The 18,733-nt window shown below is 37.9% G+C and overlaps 1 protein-coding gene across 5 annotated transcripts in view; it reads right to left on the bottom strand.

Moving 5' to 3' along the window:
- The window catches only part of CTNNA2 (catenin alpha 2), a 1,370,089-nt gene that overhangs the window by 299,787 nt on the left and 1,051,569 nt on the right, over positions 1–18,733 (bottom strand). For all 5 annotated transcript variants that reach the window (XM_013007524.3, XM_045283854.1, XM_004713853.3 and 2 more), the window contains one exon: positions 6,791–6,943. In XM_013007524.3, the coding sequence (XP_012862978.1) occupies positions 6,791–6,943 (153 nt within the window). The remainder of the gene's footprint in view (positions 1–6,790; positions 6,944–18,733) is intronic.

Raw genomic sequence — 18,733 nt, 5'->3', positions numbered from 1 at the left:
CGCTTTACCCAATTGATGTATGTATGGATTGTGATAAGATTTGTATGAGCCCCTAATAAAATGATTAAAAAAAAGAAAATACCATGACTTGGGTGAGGCTCACCTTAGTTCACTGTCCCATCATTTTACTGGGAGCACTCACAAATGCATAACATTCCACAATTCAAAGAGATCACGTGTAAGTGTACAATTGCTACTAGAATCACTTTCAAACATTTTCTTTATTCTTGAACTTCTTTGATATCAGCTCCCCTTTATCCCCTCCTCCTTCCCACTAGGAATCCTTGTTGCTATTATATTACTATTGGTATATATTGTTATTCTACTATATCTCTGTATCTGTATCATCTATATATTAGCCGTATCTTACCCCACCCACATATCCATTCACCTACAATTCAGTTATTCGCTGCCATTGAGTGGGGTTATACAGTCATTATTGCTATCACCCCCCAACCCCCACCCCATCTTCCTGTATTCTCAGGAAACCATTACTCCCATTGCTGTTTCTGAAGTGGCATCCATACTGGCATTCCTACAATGAATGATCATAATTAAACAAACGAACATATGTAGATCTAACAGTATTAATGAGGTGAAGTGAAACATAAGCCTTAATAGTGGCGGGAGGAAATGTTAAAAGAACTGGAGGATAGTTAATGTGTTTCATCAGTGCTGTGCCGCACTCTGACTTCCTCATCCCACCCCCACACCTTGAATCTTTCAGTTTGGCCCCCTTGTAAGTAACCCCCAACCAGTTCGGGTGAGGTGCCAAGTGCTGCCCCCAGAGTCAGAAGTCTACCATTGGGGCTCCTCGGGGGGCCTGCGAGGCTGTGCTCCCATAGTTGGTCTGTGACACTCTCCTCTTGATTTGCCCCCATGCGGCGTCAGACTGGCTGCTAATTCAAAAATTAGCTCATTTTTGAAACCTTAGAATCTCCCCTTAGAGATATTTTTGATTTTTAACACTTTAGAAAGTCCTTTTGATGCAGATTTTTAAAACAAAACTGTGATGAATATATTTTAAAAGTATATTAATCACAATATACTTGATAATCAATATAACTAGGAAACTAACAAATAAATATTATATATACATAAAACATCACCACTATTGAAGCAATTCTGACTCATATTAGCCCTGTAGGAAAGAAAAGAACTGTTCCAGAGGGTTTACCAGATGATAAATCCTTACGGAAACAGAAAGTATCTTTCTCCTGATTGGTGGGTTCAAACTACAAATTTCATGATTAACAGTGTTACAGATAACCAACTATGTCACACACACATATATGTATGTATGTAACTATGTATACACACACACATAAAATGTATACATATGTACATGTATAGTACTTAAATAAATATCATGTATATATGTACCTCAAAATAGCCACCACTTGTCCATCAGTTTGTCATGTTGTGGTGGCTTGTATGTTGCTTGGATACTAGAAACTATGTCATTGGTATTTCAAATGCCAGCAGTGTCATCTAGCAGGCTTCAGAGGAGCTTCCAGACTAAGAACAGACTGTGAAGATGGAATAAGCTGTCTACTTCTGAAGAATTAGCCACAGAAATGGTCAGATACTGAAAACTTCATAAAAATAAGCAGAAGCACTGGTAGATATAGTGCCAGAAGATTAGACCCTCATATCAAAAGACCCTCATAATGCTACTGAGGAAGAGCTGCCTTCTTAGAGTCGACCACAATGAGGCAGATAGAGTAAACCCTGTGGTAGTCAAGCCTTTGGGACCTTCATTTGCTTATGGGCATGACTCAAAAGGAAAAGAAACAGCTACAAACATCAATTAGTAATCAGAACTTGAAATGTACAAAGTATGAATCTAGGAAAATTGGAAGCTGTTAAAATGAAATGGAATACATAAAAATTGACATTCTAGGTATAATGAGGTGAAATGGACTGGTATTCACCATTTTGAATCAGAAACCATATGGTTTCCTATGCTGAGAAGGAAACAATCAAGAGGAATGGCATTGAATTCATCATCATCAAGGGTATATCAAGATATATCTTAAAGTACAATGTTGTGTGTGATAGGGTCATATCTGTCTGCATTCAAGGAAATGCTATCAATACAACTATTATTAAAATCTATGCACTAACCACCAAAGCCAGTAATGGAGAAGCTGAATTATATTGATGTCTTCAGTCTGAAATCGATCCAATATGAATCACGATGCATTTGAAATTATTGGTCATTAGAATGTGTGTTATTCTGGGTACTTTGGGGAAACAAATACACAGAGACTCATATATAAGAGAGTTTTATATAAAGGTTAAGTGTGCATCAAGAAAACATCGCACCCAGTGCTGCCCAAGCCCACAAGTCCAACATTAATGCATTAACCCATATGTCCAACACCAGTCCACAAAGTCCTCCTCCATCTCACAAAGCAGACGCAATGATGCAGACTGCAGAAGGAAAGCCGAGCCAGTGAATGTGTAAGTATCTCAGTGCTGGCATGGGTCTCCACACTGCTGCTCCAGCACCCAAGGCTGCATCAGAGTAGCTCCATGTGGCTTCTCCTTGGGAATGTTACAGGAAGTCAGCCTTGCAAGCTGAAGCAGGGAACTGCTAAGGCAGCTGCACCCTGGTTCGACCATCACAAAGCAAGGGACCGGAGAATTCAAAAGGTGAGGCTCACCAAGCCATTTATCCCTCCGCCCTTCAATTAATCCCACGTGTGTTTATCGGCCAGGTTGGCACAATAAACTAACTAACTCAGAATGTAAAAGTTGGAAACAAAAATAAAGGAACAAGAGTTGGAAACTATGGCCTTGGTGACAGAAAGTAAACCAGAGAATGCAGCATAGAAATTTGCAAGACCCAGGATTTTTCGTCACTAACACAATTTTTCCAACATCACCAATGATGACTACACACAAGGATTTCTTCAGATGGTATAACAGAAAAGAAATGGACAATATCTGTGGGAATAATGATGGAGAAGTTCAGTATTAACAGCCAAAACCAGGAGAGGGGCTGACTATCAATTGCTCTGATGTAAGTTCAGGCCCAAGCTGAATAAAATGCAAACATGTCCACAAAAGCCAAAATACAACCTTGAGTCTATCCACTTAAAATTTGAGAATATCTCAAAAACTACCAGAGGGGCGGGGTGGGCCGGGGCGGGGGTGGGGGTGGGGTGGGGTTTGCTTGCTGCCTTGAAAACTGACAGAATGACAGAAGACTTGATGAGCTGTGGGATGACATCAAGGATATTAAACACAAAGAAGACAAAGGGTCATTTAAAGAGAGGAAAGCAAGAGAAGATAAAAGTGGATGTCAGAAGAGACTCTTAAATTTGCTGTTAATCAAAGAGTACCAAGAAATATGAAACAAATGATGAAGTTGAAGAATTAAATTGAAAATTTCAAAGGGTACTTCAGGAAGACAAAGTAAAATGTTATAATAAAATATACAAAGACCTTGAGTTAAGCAACCAATAAAGAACAGGCTCAGCATATCTTAAACTGAAAGTCCTCAAGAAAAACCCAAGCCTCAAGTTGTACTCTTGAAAGATTCTGCAAGGAAAATATTGACTAAGGTAGGAAGCATCAAAAGAAGAAAAAAGAAAACGGACTCACTGTACCATAAAGAACTAGTTTACATTCCACCACTTCAAGTGGAATGTAAAAGTCCAAGCATATGAGCAAGAACCAATTATATGTAAGGAAGAAGAAGTTCAAGGTATATTGAAAGCATGTGCCAAAAATGAAACTCCAGAAATTGATGGTAAACCCATCAAAATGTTTCACCATGAGCTGATGAAGCACTGGATGCACTCACTCATAGACATATGCCAGGATATTTGGAAGATAGCTACTTGGCCAACTGACAGGAAGAGATCCAGATTTGTACCATAAAATAGAACAGAGGCATATAAATCAGAAAAGGTATACATCAGGGTTGCATCCCATCACCATACTTTTTCAATCTGTATGCCGATTAAAGATGATAACAGAGAAGCTGGATTAAATGAAGAAGAATGTGGCATCAGTTTGCTAGAAGGCTTATGAACAACTTGTGATAAACAACTCAACCTTGCTTACTCAAAGGGAAGAGGACTTGAAAGTACTTCTTGATGACGCTAAAGGATTGCAACCTTCAGTATTACAACTCAATTCAAAGAAAACTAAAATCATCACAACTAAGCCAGTAGGTAACATCATAATGAATAAAGAAAATATTTAAGTTGCCAAGGATTTTGCCTGGCTGGAATCTACATGGATGCAACAGTCAAAAGGTCAAATGACACATTGCTTTGGGTAAATCTGCTGCACAAGACCTTTAAAAAGTGTTAAAGCAAGGATGTTACTCTGAGGACTAAGACATACCTGGCCCAAGCCATGGTTTATTCAATCACTTGATATGCATATGAAAGTTGGACACTGAATAAGGAAGAACAAAGAAAAACCAATGTATTTACGTTATGATGCTTTAAATTAAAAGTACAATGGACCGCCAAAAGGACAAGCACATTTGCTGTGGAGGAAGTACAGTCAGTGTGCTCTTTAGGGGTAGATATGGTGAGAGTTCACCTCCCATACTTTGAACATGTTGTTCAGTCCCTTGAGAAGAACATCATGCTTGGTAAACCGATAGGTGCTTGGTAAACTAGCAGGACAGCAAAAAATGCAGAAGACCTCCAATGAGTTTTGCATGGCTGCATGGATGTGCTCAAACATAAAAACAATTGTGAGATGGCAAAAGACCAGGAAATGTTTTGTTCTGTTGTACGTAAGGCACCTAGAGTCAGAAGCAACAACAATCAATAACAACTTCAGACTATACATATATATCAAGTAGAAATTACAAGAATTCATAACATTATATTCTGGCGGCGGGTGAGGGGGATTGAACCGATGAGTTCCAAGTGTACTGTACAGAGATGGAACTAAAAAGCAAGGTCAGTATAAAATAGCTAGATTTCAACATAGTTTAGAGATAAATTTAAAGCCTTAAAAGTACATATTACTAACTTAAGAAAGGCTAAAATTCAATGTTAAATAAAGTGGAAGCAAAAGAAAAGAAATATTATGAAGATTAGAGTAGAAACAAAACAAAAACCAAATTCAAAATTTAAAAAACTAGTTATTTTTTAAAAAGAGTATTAAGTTACCATCATCTTGTGACTGATAATTCTATGTCTGGGATAGTATATTTGTTTGCTAATAGTATTAATTTATTATCTGTGAATAATTGAAACCCCTGTAGCACTAATTTAAGATTATTTCTTTTTTATCCTTCTCTCCTCTACCTTCTCCTTTTTTAATACACCAGAGGTCTCAAAACACAGGCGAGGCCTTGATTTATAGCAAATTGATTTATAGGAAATATGTTGGGTTGTTCAATAATCAAGTGAACTCTCAGAACACATCGGTAGAAGATGACTATGCTGGAATTCTTGTTTCTGATGCAGACAGAGTCAGAAAGACTCTTTTGACATTATAGCTATGATCTCATTTTAGCTCTAGGACACTATTGCCTAGAGACATTGGGTCTCTTGTTGGAAGCTAAGGGATTCCATTGCCTAGGGATCCCATGCCTAGGTCTCTTGTTGGAAGCTAAGGGATTCCATTACTGTGCCCAGGCCTCATGCACACTTAGCATTTGGCTTCTTTTTTGTGTAATGGCTCAGGCCAGTTCCTAGAACATCAAGGTCTCCTTCTGGATGACTGACTGACGATATCTTCAGTGCCCTGAGGCACTACCAATGAGGAATTAAACAAAAAATAAACTAAACAGTTATTTAGGGCATAACTAATAAAAACCTCACAACATTACCCATGCCAAGAAAAATGGGAAGAAGTTCACATTTAAGTAACTTATTAAAAACTTAATTTGTACACCAAAATTTAAGAAAAGAGGAGGAGGAAGAAGAAAGAGAAACTCGTTTGATTGCAGTTGCTGTGTCATTTTGAGTAATTGTATTTCATTTTGAATGTCTTATTCTGACTAGATAACCATTCCTAAAATGGCCAGTATCCTCCCCTTCCCGGGCTCTTCCTGAAACACACACACTTCCTGATTTACTTTGATAGTTTCTGCTTACTGCAACATTGCCTATCCCACCTTTGCCAAGTTGTTGGCTTTCAGTTCCCAGAGCTAGGAAGACTGGGTATTGTTTCATTTTTCTGTTGTAGTTCTTAGCCCACTATCATATCTTTTTTCAAGGTTACACGGAATCATTTTGCATTTACAAAGCTATTTCCACAGATTTATTGAACGCAAAATACAGTTATGACTTCAAACTTTCACTTTTACCATTACCCCAAAATTATTCATCTCGAGTTCAAACATCTCTTTGGGTGAATGGGATTGCCCTCTCCCCCCATCCCCACCCCCTCAATTCACAATATGATCAGATACTCTAGATTTTAAATGTACGTGGTAGAGAGGGAAAAAAGGGAGCAGTATTATAGAACTCCATTTAAATTTCAATTCTACTCAAATCAAAGCTGGTATTATTTTCTATTGATTTTTTCTTTTTTTTTAACCTTGGCCTGTTTCTCCTTCTCCTGTTTCTGCCTGCACCTGTTGTCCAGGAGAGCTAACAGACATATTCCAGAGTTCCGTGTAAGAGAAAGCAGAGAGAACTGATAACTTGTGTTTTCAAGGAGTGGAATAGTCAGAAGGGAAAAGAAAGGAAGGTTCTCTCTATTTTTTCAAAACAATTGTAGAACTACTGTTAAAATCATAAGATCCATAAGGAGAGATTGGTATAATTGATAAACTGCAACCATCACTCTTCTCCAGACTTACCTCAACCAGCTTATTGGCATGTTCACGGAAAACCTGGGCATATTCCTTCACTTCCTTTTCATTCCCACTCTTGGCAGCTTCAATGAGAACCAGCAAAGGAACGTTGGTTTCCAAGAAAGAATCAGATATGTGATCCATCACAGCTTTTCGAAGCTACAGGTAAAGAAAACAATACACAATTAAAAGATTGACAACAGGGTTTTTTTTCCTAAAATATTTTCCAGCTCCCATTACCCATGTAAATAATTTTCTAACTCTCTCTTAATTTACCTAGTATTTATTTAATCAAAGGAAACTAAGAGAGATGACTTATGAATATCAATTACAATTAAATATATCAGCATATGTCAACTTCAAAAAAACATAGGAGGGCTTCAAGAAGTTGTGGAAATAATGGAATTTTTGTTCAAAGTGTTTGATCTATCTATCATCTATCTATCTATCTATCTATCTATCTATCTATCTATCATCTATCATCTATCTCTCTATCATCTATCTACTCACACACACACATACATATGTCCATGGCTTGTAGCTCAATATACTATAGGCTCTCCCTGATTAAAAAAAAGTCTGCTCTCATGTTCCATTAAATACCACATTTCTTTTCATGAAGTTTTAAATCTGGATGCAGTTCAAGGACTCCGTTGACTTAGAAAAGGAAAATTGTAGGCATCAACCATTAAGTAAAAATACCCTTGGATGCCGAGCTAGGTCAGGAAACCATTAAATATTTAACACTTTGCTTTAGCTGCCATTTCTCTATCTATTGTTTGTACTTGATGGTGAAGAAAACATCTAACATCTACCAGTTGAGTGTTTCCTCATTTGTTTACTCGAAGCAACAGAAATGTTTCTATGTAAGTGTTATGATGATCCAGTTGGTTTGCTCCAGAAAAAACAAAAACAAGACTTATAATTATTCTTTGGGGTTAATAAGAATAAACAGACTCAAATATCTAACAATGCATAATTACACATCTTTCCCTCATTGTTAAAATAAAAAAAGAGGGCAGGTGCGCGAAAATGAAATGAAACTGTCATTGAACAATCATTTCAGTACTGCTTTGTTCATGATTTTCTGAATATATATAGTAATAAAACTTCCCAAATACAAGTAAGCACAAGAAGATATAGAAAAAATAATATGTATGTTTTCCAAACAAATGTATCTACATAGAAGTACCCAGGCAAACATTTTGATAAGGTTATACATATGCATTTATTGATCAGAAGAGAGATTACTATGAGCCATCCTCAATTCCTTTGTACATTAATTACCATAATGTATGTATTATGTATGAATAGCTTAGTTTGAATTTAAATTGGATTTGACATTTCACCTGTACTTTAAATAAACACTGTACTTTAAATAAAAAAAAAATGATTTTGTTTTCTTCTCCATATTCTTGTTTATAACAAGTGGATTATAATATAATGGATGCTCAATAAATGTTGATAAATGAGTGAATGCACAAAGAAATGGTCAAAATTGTACTTGAATCTAATTCTTAGAATTTTTAAGTGCAGGGACTTTTTATTTACTCAGAACAGGGTTTTTACTGAGTAGTATGAGGTGATATAAAGGGTTTAGTCTCAGACAGATTATTTCTTGTTCAATTCTGGCCCTGCCACTTGCTTATAATGGCAAACAAATAATTTTAAATTTCATAGCCTGGGTTTCATCATTTAAAAAGTGGTATAAGAATAACCCTTATACCACAGTATGATAGCAGATATATTATTTGAGTACCTGACATGCTGTGTACATCCATAAAATTAGAACTCACCAATAAACATTATACCTGGACTGAAACTTGATATATATCGACATATAATTAATTCAGTAATGTTAATTTAATATATACTTCCAAACATTATATCTCTAAATATGAATCCTCAAACAGATAAAAAAAGCAACAAATATAAAAGTGGAGAAAAGAGAGTAGGCAATAAAAAATATGAAAAAAGATTTGACATATGACTTCTGAGAGCATCAGTAGCAACCAGAAGATGGTGGAATGATATATTTACAGAGATGGGAATGTCAACAAAGAATTGCATACCCAGCTAAACAGCATTTCAAGAATAAGGGTGAAAAGGACAGGTCACATAAATGAAACCTCAGCCGACCTGAGTTACATAGATATTATAGGTAGTCTCTGACTTATGATGGGGATACATTCTGATGGAAGTTGAATACCTCTTTTTTTTGTTGGCTTGGTTTTTAGTTTTCATAGCCTGCTGTATGACGGTGTTTATAAAAATAAATCATAGCATTCAACATCCGCTATTAACTATCTGAGAATAAAAATATCAGCAAAGTGCAGGCTGCAACAACATATGTACTTCTATTTAAAAAAAAGATGGCTATAAGTGAGGTTCAATGTGACTTGATTATGCTGTAGTTCCAGGATTACTTACATATAAATGAGTCAAAGATGGACTTGGTGTATTGTTTCTAGGATATTTATTCATAGCAAGAAGGGGACGGTTTGCCTAAAAGCCCATCAGTGCCAAACACCTCAAACTTTTACATTTCCAATTGATTTAAAATAGAGCAAAAGCTGTAACAGTACCCCAGAAAATGATTTTTGAAAAACAGAGCAAAAGAGCTGATTTCTGGCCATATAGTGCCTACCTGATTTGCATATCCCATTAAGCTAAGCACAACACTTCATCATAGATAGGATCAACCCTATAGCTACTGCACTTTGGAACTATCTGGTCCAAGATTACACATTTTACAGCTGTAAAATGACACATAGACTAGATAGGGTGGTCCATTTGCTGTCTCCCTGCTATATTCCTTTGTCTCATTCCCTTCAGGTGGCTACCTGAACCCCATGCCTTTGTAAAGTCTGATTCCTGCAAGATCCTGCATGCAAATCCCAATAAGCAGTTTTTCTTTATCAACACCCTCAATCCTTCAAACACACTATAATATGCAATATATTCTCCCAATTAAAGATGCTTGAAATATATTAATCAAATGCTCACAAATGTGAAGAGCGAAATAGATGACTCAGAAATAACATTAGAATACTTCAATACACCATTCTCAAGGAAAGACAGATCATGAGGAAAGAAACTCAATACAGAAGTAGAAAGACTAAACAACACAATCAATTAACTTTAACTCCTAGACATATACAGAGCACTCTACCCAACAACAGTACAGTGTACATTCTTCTCCATGGAACATTATTCAAAACAGATCACAGGTTAGGCCACAAACCAAACTTTAATAAGTATAAAAACATGGGAATTTGACAACCTATTTTCTCAGATCATAATGCTGTAAAACTAGAAAATAACAAGAGAAAGAAAAGAAAAATTCCAAATAATCACCCACAAGGAAAAAGAACAACATACTACTTTTAAATGACTGGGTAATAGATAAAATAAGAAATGGGGGAAAGGGTCCTTTAGATGAATGAGAACATAATATACCTAAACCTTTGAGAAACTGCAAAACCATTTGTCAGAGGGCAATTTATAGCAATCAACGCACATGTGAAAAATAGGGGAAAACCAAAATAAGTGCCTTTACACAGTATCATCAACAACTAGAATATGAGCAACAAAATAAACTCTCAAATCAACAGAAGAAAATAAATCATAAAGATTAAAGCACGAAAAAAAGATTAGAGCAGAAATAAATGAAAAACAATGGGAAAAATCCAACAATAGAAAAAAATGTTTAAATCAGGTTGGTTTCTTGAGTATTAACAAAATTGACAAATAACTGACAAACTTAAAGGAAACAAGAGAGACTGTGTACCTATATGGAATTAGTAATGAAAAGGGTGACATCACAACAGAATGAAATGAAATAAAATGTTAATAGCATCCTACTATGAAAGACTATAAGCCAATAAGTTTCAAACCCTAAATAAAATGGACAAATTTCTAGAAACACAGCAAATACTCAAATTAATTCAGACTGATGCAGAAAACGTCAATAGATGCCTAGAAAGAAGAAAAAGAGAAGGCCAGTAGAAAATTTCCAAACAAGAAGCCATTAGGATCAGATGGCTACAGAGGGGCATTCTATCAAACGTTCAGAGAATTGTCACCAATTCTACTCAGACTATTCCAGAATATAGAAAAGAAATGCAAACCCCCAAAATTACTTTATTCAGTGAGCAGAACCTTGATACCAAAACAAGGCAAAGATATATGATAGAAAACTACAGATCACTATGCCTTATGAATATAGAGGCAAAATTGTCAACACAATTTTGGCTGATAGAAACCAACAATATATTACAAAAAACTAATACACCATGATCAAATGGGACTCATATCAGGTACAACATCCAAAGAACAATTAATGTAATCCACCACTTAACAAAACAAAAATTACAACCATATGATCATACCAATTGATGCAGAAGGCATATGACAATATCTGTCTTTCTGTAACACTCACTTCTGTAAAAGAAAAATCAACCAAATAGGAATAGAAGGGGAATTTTGTTTCCTTAAAGGAACAATTAATTAAAAAATAAATATTACAACAACTTATGATATTTTATTTTTAGGTACACCTTGTACTTTTAACATGTTATAACTATAAAAACATTTCTTGCTAGTCTATGTTTTTATAAATTCAATGATTTCATCACAATTAAGTTGCCATACAATATCTACTTCCATACATAATAAGGATAATAAGTTGAGTCTTCCTTTAACTACTAAACCCTAAGTCTCTTTGGAAATAAAAATAGGGATTTTGTGATCATTAAAATAAAAAATATGGAGACTATCAGAGAGATGGTAACTGAGTAACATGTACCAGAAATCAGCACAGGACAGTTACTAAGAGGGAAATTCCACACAGCTGGGTCACAGGAGGAACATCATAAAGATAAGTAGGCACAGATCCACTAGATTTTGAGCAGTTTGGGGCTTTTGGCTTACCACAATAGATGCAGGCTAGAGTTTGATGTTAGCCCTGCCACTGTCTCTGCCAGAGGTGGGATCATTTGGAGCCCGTGCAGGGGCTTTATTTCAACACAGCCACAGCTTGCAGCCACCTCGGGGCAGGGTTTAAACACCTCAAGTCCCACAGTCAGGGATCAGGGCTCAGCTATATTGTTACTTTTGTTTCCCTCTCTTCTTTCTGTCCCCCCACAGTCTCAGCAGACTTAGTTTTTTGTTTTTTTCCGTTTTCTCTTTCTTTTCCTCTCACACACCACTGCCGACTTCCAGACCACTCCCCTTAGCCTAGAACATTTAGGCCTACGCTCCACCCAGCTGGGAGAGCTCCACCCTCAGCAGCATAACCTGAGGCTGGGGAAAGCCTGCCCACCCACCATCAGGGGATATTCCATGCAAATTTTTCTGGGGGAAATTCTGCCCAACCTCTGCAGTGCTTAATACATGGCTGGGGAAATCCCGCCAACCTTCTTCCAGGGAAATCCTGCTTGTGTGGCTTGGGGAGCTCCTACCTATCCTCTGTGGCCCCACATAACTGAGGGAACTTCCTCCTGCCTGCTGCAGTGCCTCACACGGGCTATCGCAACTCAGCCAACACTCTCCAGCACTTCCTGCTGCTGTGGGAACCTCTGCCCAACCTCTGCAGTGATCTACCTGACCAGGGAAATTCCGCCCACAATTCGCTGTGCTCTACACCAAAGCAGGCAACCCCCAAGCCTTCTTGTGACACTCTATTGCAGCAGTCACCCCTAATGCCCTCTGTGGTTCCCCAAGCTGCCATGCAACACACCATCATGGCTTCTTGTGAGATTCCCATTATAACACCATCCTCGCAGGTCCACACCCACCCTACTAGCATCCCCTGAGAGGACCATCCAACTCCCCTCCAAATAACAGAATACTGATTCACTAGGGAAAGAGTAAAGCTACAGGAGAATAAAGCAGTAGGCCAATTCCATAGTGTAATTAGCTGCAGGCAGTTAAAAGAAACATTCCTATGAGTCTCCCAGAGAGTGCCAGTGCTTTTCTGCTCCTTGGAAAATGGCACCTGGCTCCTCAAAAAACACAGAACTCAAACAGCAATCAGCCCCAATGACCACAAATAAAAAACAGGAGAAACAAAAGGCAATGGCAGAAGATGTCCTGAACCTAATGATGTGCATAGAAGAAGCAGACATTTATCTGCCACAGAAAGATATTTTCAGAATACTGCTTGGAGTCATACAGGATATGAGGGAAACAATTCTGGAAAAAGATGAAATGATAGATTGGGATAAAGACAATACACCAAAGGGAAATACAAGACCTTGGGGATGAGATAACAAAAACCTGTAGTAGACTCATGGACTTGGCCAACTGACTGGAGGAGGCAGAGAACCATACCAGTGAACTAGAGGAAAGCCAAGCAGGCTTTAACAACCAGCTGACAAAAATATAAGATCATCAGAGAGCTGAAGAAAACCTGAGTTATGTCTGATGCTATGAAGAGGAACCACATCAGAATAATTGGATTACCAGACGAAGACACAACAAAGAAGTCATCTGCAAAAAGAGTGAAATAATTCTTGGAGGAATTCTTAATGAATGAAAACCAGGCAACCATTCAGGAGGCTGAGAGAACACCAGCTAAACTTAATCCCAAGGAGAAGTCACCAAGGCACATAATAGTTAAACTATCCAACTGTGAGGAAAAGGAGAAAATCATGAGAGAAACTAGGGAAAAATAAACAATTACATATAAAGTTTCCTAAATAAGAATATGCTCAGACCTATCAGCAGACATTGTGAAAAAGAGGAGAGAGTGGAGTAACATATTCCAAAAATTGAAGGAAAATAATGCAAACCCCAAAATACTCTATCCAGCAAAATCATCCATCAAGATAGATGAAGAATAAGACTCATCCCAGACAAGGAAAAACTCAAAGAATACATTAAAAGAAACCCAAACCTACAAAATATCCTTGCTGACCCAGTATGGGCAGAAGAACAGCACTTGCTGAGTACAAATAAGAGATTGCCACATAGAACAACCCCACCAAGAGGGCAACAAAGAGAAAACAGCCCCCAAGATAGCATTGGCTTAAGGGTGGAAAGAAGTCAAGAATGAAACACACACACACACATATGCACATCACACTGGTAAGAAAGAAAGGTTGGAAAACACCCAACTCGAAAGGTATAAGATGATATCACAGAGTCCACAGTTGGATGTAATAATCCTGAATATTAATGGATTGAACTTGGGCATTTAAAGACTGAGGCTAGCAGACTGACTTAGAAAACACAACCCATCAATTTGTACCTACAGGAGACACATCACGAGACAACAGACAAAATAGGCTGAGAATCAATGGCTGGAGAAAGGCATACCAAGCAAACAGGAAGTCAAAAAAAGTAGGGGTTGTAATCCTACTCTCGCATAAAATTGACTTCAAAGTCTAAACCATAAAAAGAGATACTGAGGGACACTATATAATGCTCTAGGGAATGGTAGACGATTAACCATTAAGCATTTTAAACATATATTCCCTGAATGAGAGCCCCGCAGAATACATCAACCAAATGTCCAAAAGATGAACAAAGAAATCACAGCCTGAGCAATTATAGTAGGTGACTTCAATACACCACTGTCTGAGAAAGATAGATTGCAGGGAAAAAAAACTCAACAAAGAGGCTACAGATCTAAACACTACAAGTAGACAATTTGACCTGCTACATACTTACAGAGCTCTTCATCCAAATACAAAAATAAATTCACATTCTTTCAAGCCCACATGGCACATATTGGAAGCTAGAACACACGCTGGGGCATAAGGCGAATATGCATAAATTTAAGCACATTACCATTGTACAGATCTCTCTCTCTTACCACTTTGCCATAAGGCTGGAAATCAATTAAAGTAATATGAAGTAAACAAGAGATAACCATTGGAGGATGAATAACTCTATTGCAAAAGGAGTGTGTACTGGCCCAGATCAGTGATGTAATTAGGAAATTCCTATGAAACCAATGATAATGAGAACACGACATACCAAAACTTATGGGACACAGCAGAGGCAGTTTCATAACAATACACACACACACACAAAAAGAAAACAGACTTATGATTGATATGCTGGCACAAAATTTACAGCAATTAAAGCAGAGCCAACAGGACAATCCAACTAATAGCAAAAGAAATTGAATAATAAAAATCAGGTCTGAGATTCAGGAGAGGGAAAATAAGAAAACTATGGGAAAAATTAATGCTGCTACAACTTGGTTCTTTGAAAGGCTAAAGAGAATTGATACAGTGCTGGAAAACCTAACCAAAGAAAGGAAGGAACAAATTTCAATAGCAAGGGTGAGGGATGAAAGAGGGGACATTACAACAGACCCTAATGAAACCAAAAGGATAATTACACAGTCTTACAAAGGACTGTACTCCAATGAATTCAACAACTTGGAAGACATGGACAAATTCTTGAAAAACAATCTCTCCCTAGACTATCCCTGATAGACATCAAGAATTTCAACAGACCCGTAGCAATAGAAGAAATAGACAAGGTTATCAAGGGATTACTAACAACATAAAAATCCTCTAGACCAGATGGAGAATTTTACCAAGGATTCAGGGAAAAACTGACACCAATCCTACACAAAGTCTTCCAGAACATAGAAAAAGACAGGAAACTCTGGAACTCCTTCTATGAAGCTAGTAGAACTCTGATAGCGAAACTGAGCAGGGGTCCCACAAGAATTGAGAACCACAGACCAATTTCCCTAATGAACATTGATGAAAAATCCTTAACAAATTAATTGCCAATAGAAAACAAAAGTGTATAAAACAAAAATTTCACCATGACCAAGTGGGATTCATACTAAGGATGCAGGATTGCTCAACATATGAAAGACCATTAGTATCATTCGCCACATTGACATGAAAAACTACACGAACCACATGATAATATTGATAGATGCGGAAAAAGCATTTGACAATGCCCAATGCCAATCCTGTATAAGACACTCAAGAAAATAGTAATGGAAGGAAAATTCCTCAAGATAATACAAGCTATATATGAAAAATCAACAGCCAACATGGTAGTCAATGGAGAAAAGATGAACAGAATCCCACAGAAAAAGGCGACTAGACTAATATGCCCCTTATCCCCACTCTTATTTAACATCGTACTGGAGGTTTTAGCTAAGTGCCTAAGGCAAAGAAAAGACATCAAAGATATTCGCCTGGGGAAGGAAGAGGTGAAACTATTGTTATTCACAAATGATAATGATTTTATATATGGAAAAAAATTCTAATCTCCACAAGGGGAGTACTGGATTCAATCGAGGAATATGGCAGAGTGGCAGGCCACAGAAGAGGAGATCACAAAGGTGGCACCCTTCACAATAGCCAAGCACAAATGGAAATATCTAAGGATATACCTGACTAAAAGAACAAAAGATTTGTATGAGGAAAACTACAGAACACTATTACAAGAAACCAAGAGTGACCTCAAAAAATGGAAGAATATTCCATGCTCGTGGATTGGAATACTCAATATAGTAAAGATATTAGTTTTGGCCAAGGTGCTACATAACTTTAATGCCATCCCGATACAACTACCCTCATCTTTCTTCGAAGAAATGGAAAAACTGATTACCAACTTCATATGGAGAGGGAAGAAGCCCAGAATTAGCTGAGAACTCAAGAAGAAGGACACAGTGGGAGGGCTTGCTTTACCTGACTTTAGTACATATTATATAGATATAGTGCTCAAAACTGCATGGTATTCATATAATGACAGGTACTCAGACCAATGGAAAAGAACTGAAAACCCAGAAATGAAATCATCAACATAGAGACAACTGATCTCTGATGAGGGCCCCCAAAATATCAAATGGAAACCAGATGCCTCTTCAAAAAGTGGTGCTAGAAAAAATGGATATCTACCTGCAGAAAAATGAAGCTAAACCCTTATCTCAATCCATGCACAAGAATAAACTCAAGATGGATTACAGACTTTGAGGTAAAACCCAAACTATTAGGACCATCAATGAGGGAATTGGGACAAACCTGAGAACTTTGGCACAGGGAATACATAAGTTGTCAGAAATAGGGAAGGATACAAATACAGATGAGTCAAAAAATTGATAAGTGGGATAAACTGAAGATAAAACACCTGTGTACATTGAAATAATTAACCGAAAGTAATGAGAGTCCACGGACTGGGAAAACATCTTTAGCAATGACACATCAGACAAAGATCTTATTACTAAAATCCACAATACTCTGCTAGATTCCAAAAAGAAATAAATGAATTTATTTATTTGGTGACCTCCAATGAGGAGGTCACCAAAGTACCTGCACAGAAGTTTCACAAGGGCAGAAATTCAAATGGCCAATGAGCATATGAGAAAATGTTCAAATCATTAGCCATAACAGAAGAGCAAATTAAAACAATGAGATACCACTTAACACCCTCAAAGATAGCCCAATTCAAAAAAATCAGAAAGCAACAAGTGTTGGAGGGGGCTGCAGTAAGACAGGAACTCTCATTCATTGCTGGTGGACCTGTAGGTATGTACAGCCACTTTGGAAATCAATTTTTCAATATCTAAAACAGATGAAAATTGAGCTACCGTACAACCCAGAAATCCCCCTACTGGGCATATACCCAGAAGAGGCAAGAAACAAACCACAGCCAGACATCTGTGCTCCAATATTCATCACAGCACAGTTCACAATTGCAAGGAGTTGGAAACAACCCGAAGTTCCATCAACGGAATAATGGATTTAAAAACTGACGTACATCCATACAATGTAATACTACACATCCCTAAAAAGCTGTGATGGAGCACATCGCCACATGGGAAGAACTAGAGGAAATTATGCTAAGTGAAGTAAGCCAAGCACAAAAGGACAAGTACAACATGAGTCAGCTGAGGTAAACTTAAAAATGCAAAAGGAGTATAGGGAAAAAACTACTGTAGACAAACATCCCTGGGGGCAGGGGCCAGATGAAATCTAGGGATACATATGGTACCCAACTTAAAAGGAGGGGTGAAAAAGGAAAAAAAAAAGATATGGGTAGCAGGGGAACAGGGCACTAACCCACCCAAGGGGAGGGTAGTGTTTACAGCTTCATAGGGAAAGAGGGACTAGACTTCAACCCAGTGCTCTAAGGTGTGAATGCAACATACTGGCATGAACTAGGGAACCAATAGAGAGGTCTGAGGGGCTGGCCCCAATGCCAACTATGTGGACAACCCCTTCTTCCCCCCAGAATTTATTTCAGAGGACAGCATTGAAGCTGCAGCCCAGGGAGAGGAACATGTCTCATCAGAGCACACAGGAGAAAATAAAGGATGAGGAAGAGTGGAGCACATCCTGGTCCACCAAGCCTTGAGGACGATATCCCTGTTCAGAGCAGCCAATGCACAGAGAGGACCATATGGCCGGACCCATCACAAGACACAATATCTCTCACTGACCCATAGCCCTACGGGGGACAACATTGGGGACAAAGTGTGGGAATTGTGCCCAATCTGACCCACCACACCGAGGCAAAACACTAAGGGTGTGCAACAGAACAGCAAGAGGAGCAGAGAAAGGAAGTCCCGAACGAATACCAAAAATAGACTTTGGGGCCAGATTCAACTGGAAAACACTCCTACAGGTCAATAAACAGACCTTGAGCTATTTATAGGTTTTTCTTTTTGCTGTTGTTGTTCTTTTGTTGCTTTGTTTTGCTCTGTCTTGTTATTTGTGCATATTATTATCTCTGCAGGTCTATCTAGATAAGATAGGTAGGATAAACAATATGGAGGAGAAAATGATGGGACCCACGGTTCTGGGGAGACATGGGAAAAGAGGACGCAGGGGAAAGGAAGTGGGTGTTAACAAACCCAGGCACAAAGAAACAACAGGTGATCCAAAATCAATGGCAAGGAGGGTGTAGGAGGCCTGGTAGGGCTTGATCAAGGGAAATGTAACTCAGAGGAATTGCTGAAACCCAAAT

The sequence above is a fragment of the Echinops telfairi genome, unplaced genomic scaffold (genome assembly GCF_000313985.2).
Source record: "Echinops telfairi isolate 266 unplaced genomic scaffold, ASM31398v2 ScPeMD7_7467;HRSCAF=8505_1, whole genome shotgun sequence".
Classification (NCBI taxonomy): Eukaryota; Metazoa; Chordata; class Mammalia; order Afrosoricida; family Tenrecidae; genus Echinops; species Echinops telfairi.
The sequence above is the reverse complement of the archived record's forward strand: the minus strand, read 5'-3'. Positions and strand labels throughout refer to the sequence as shown.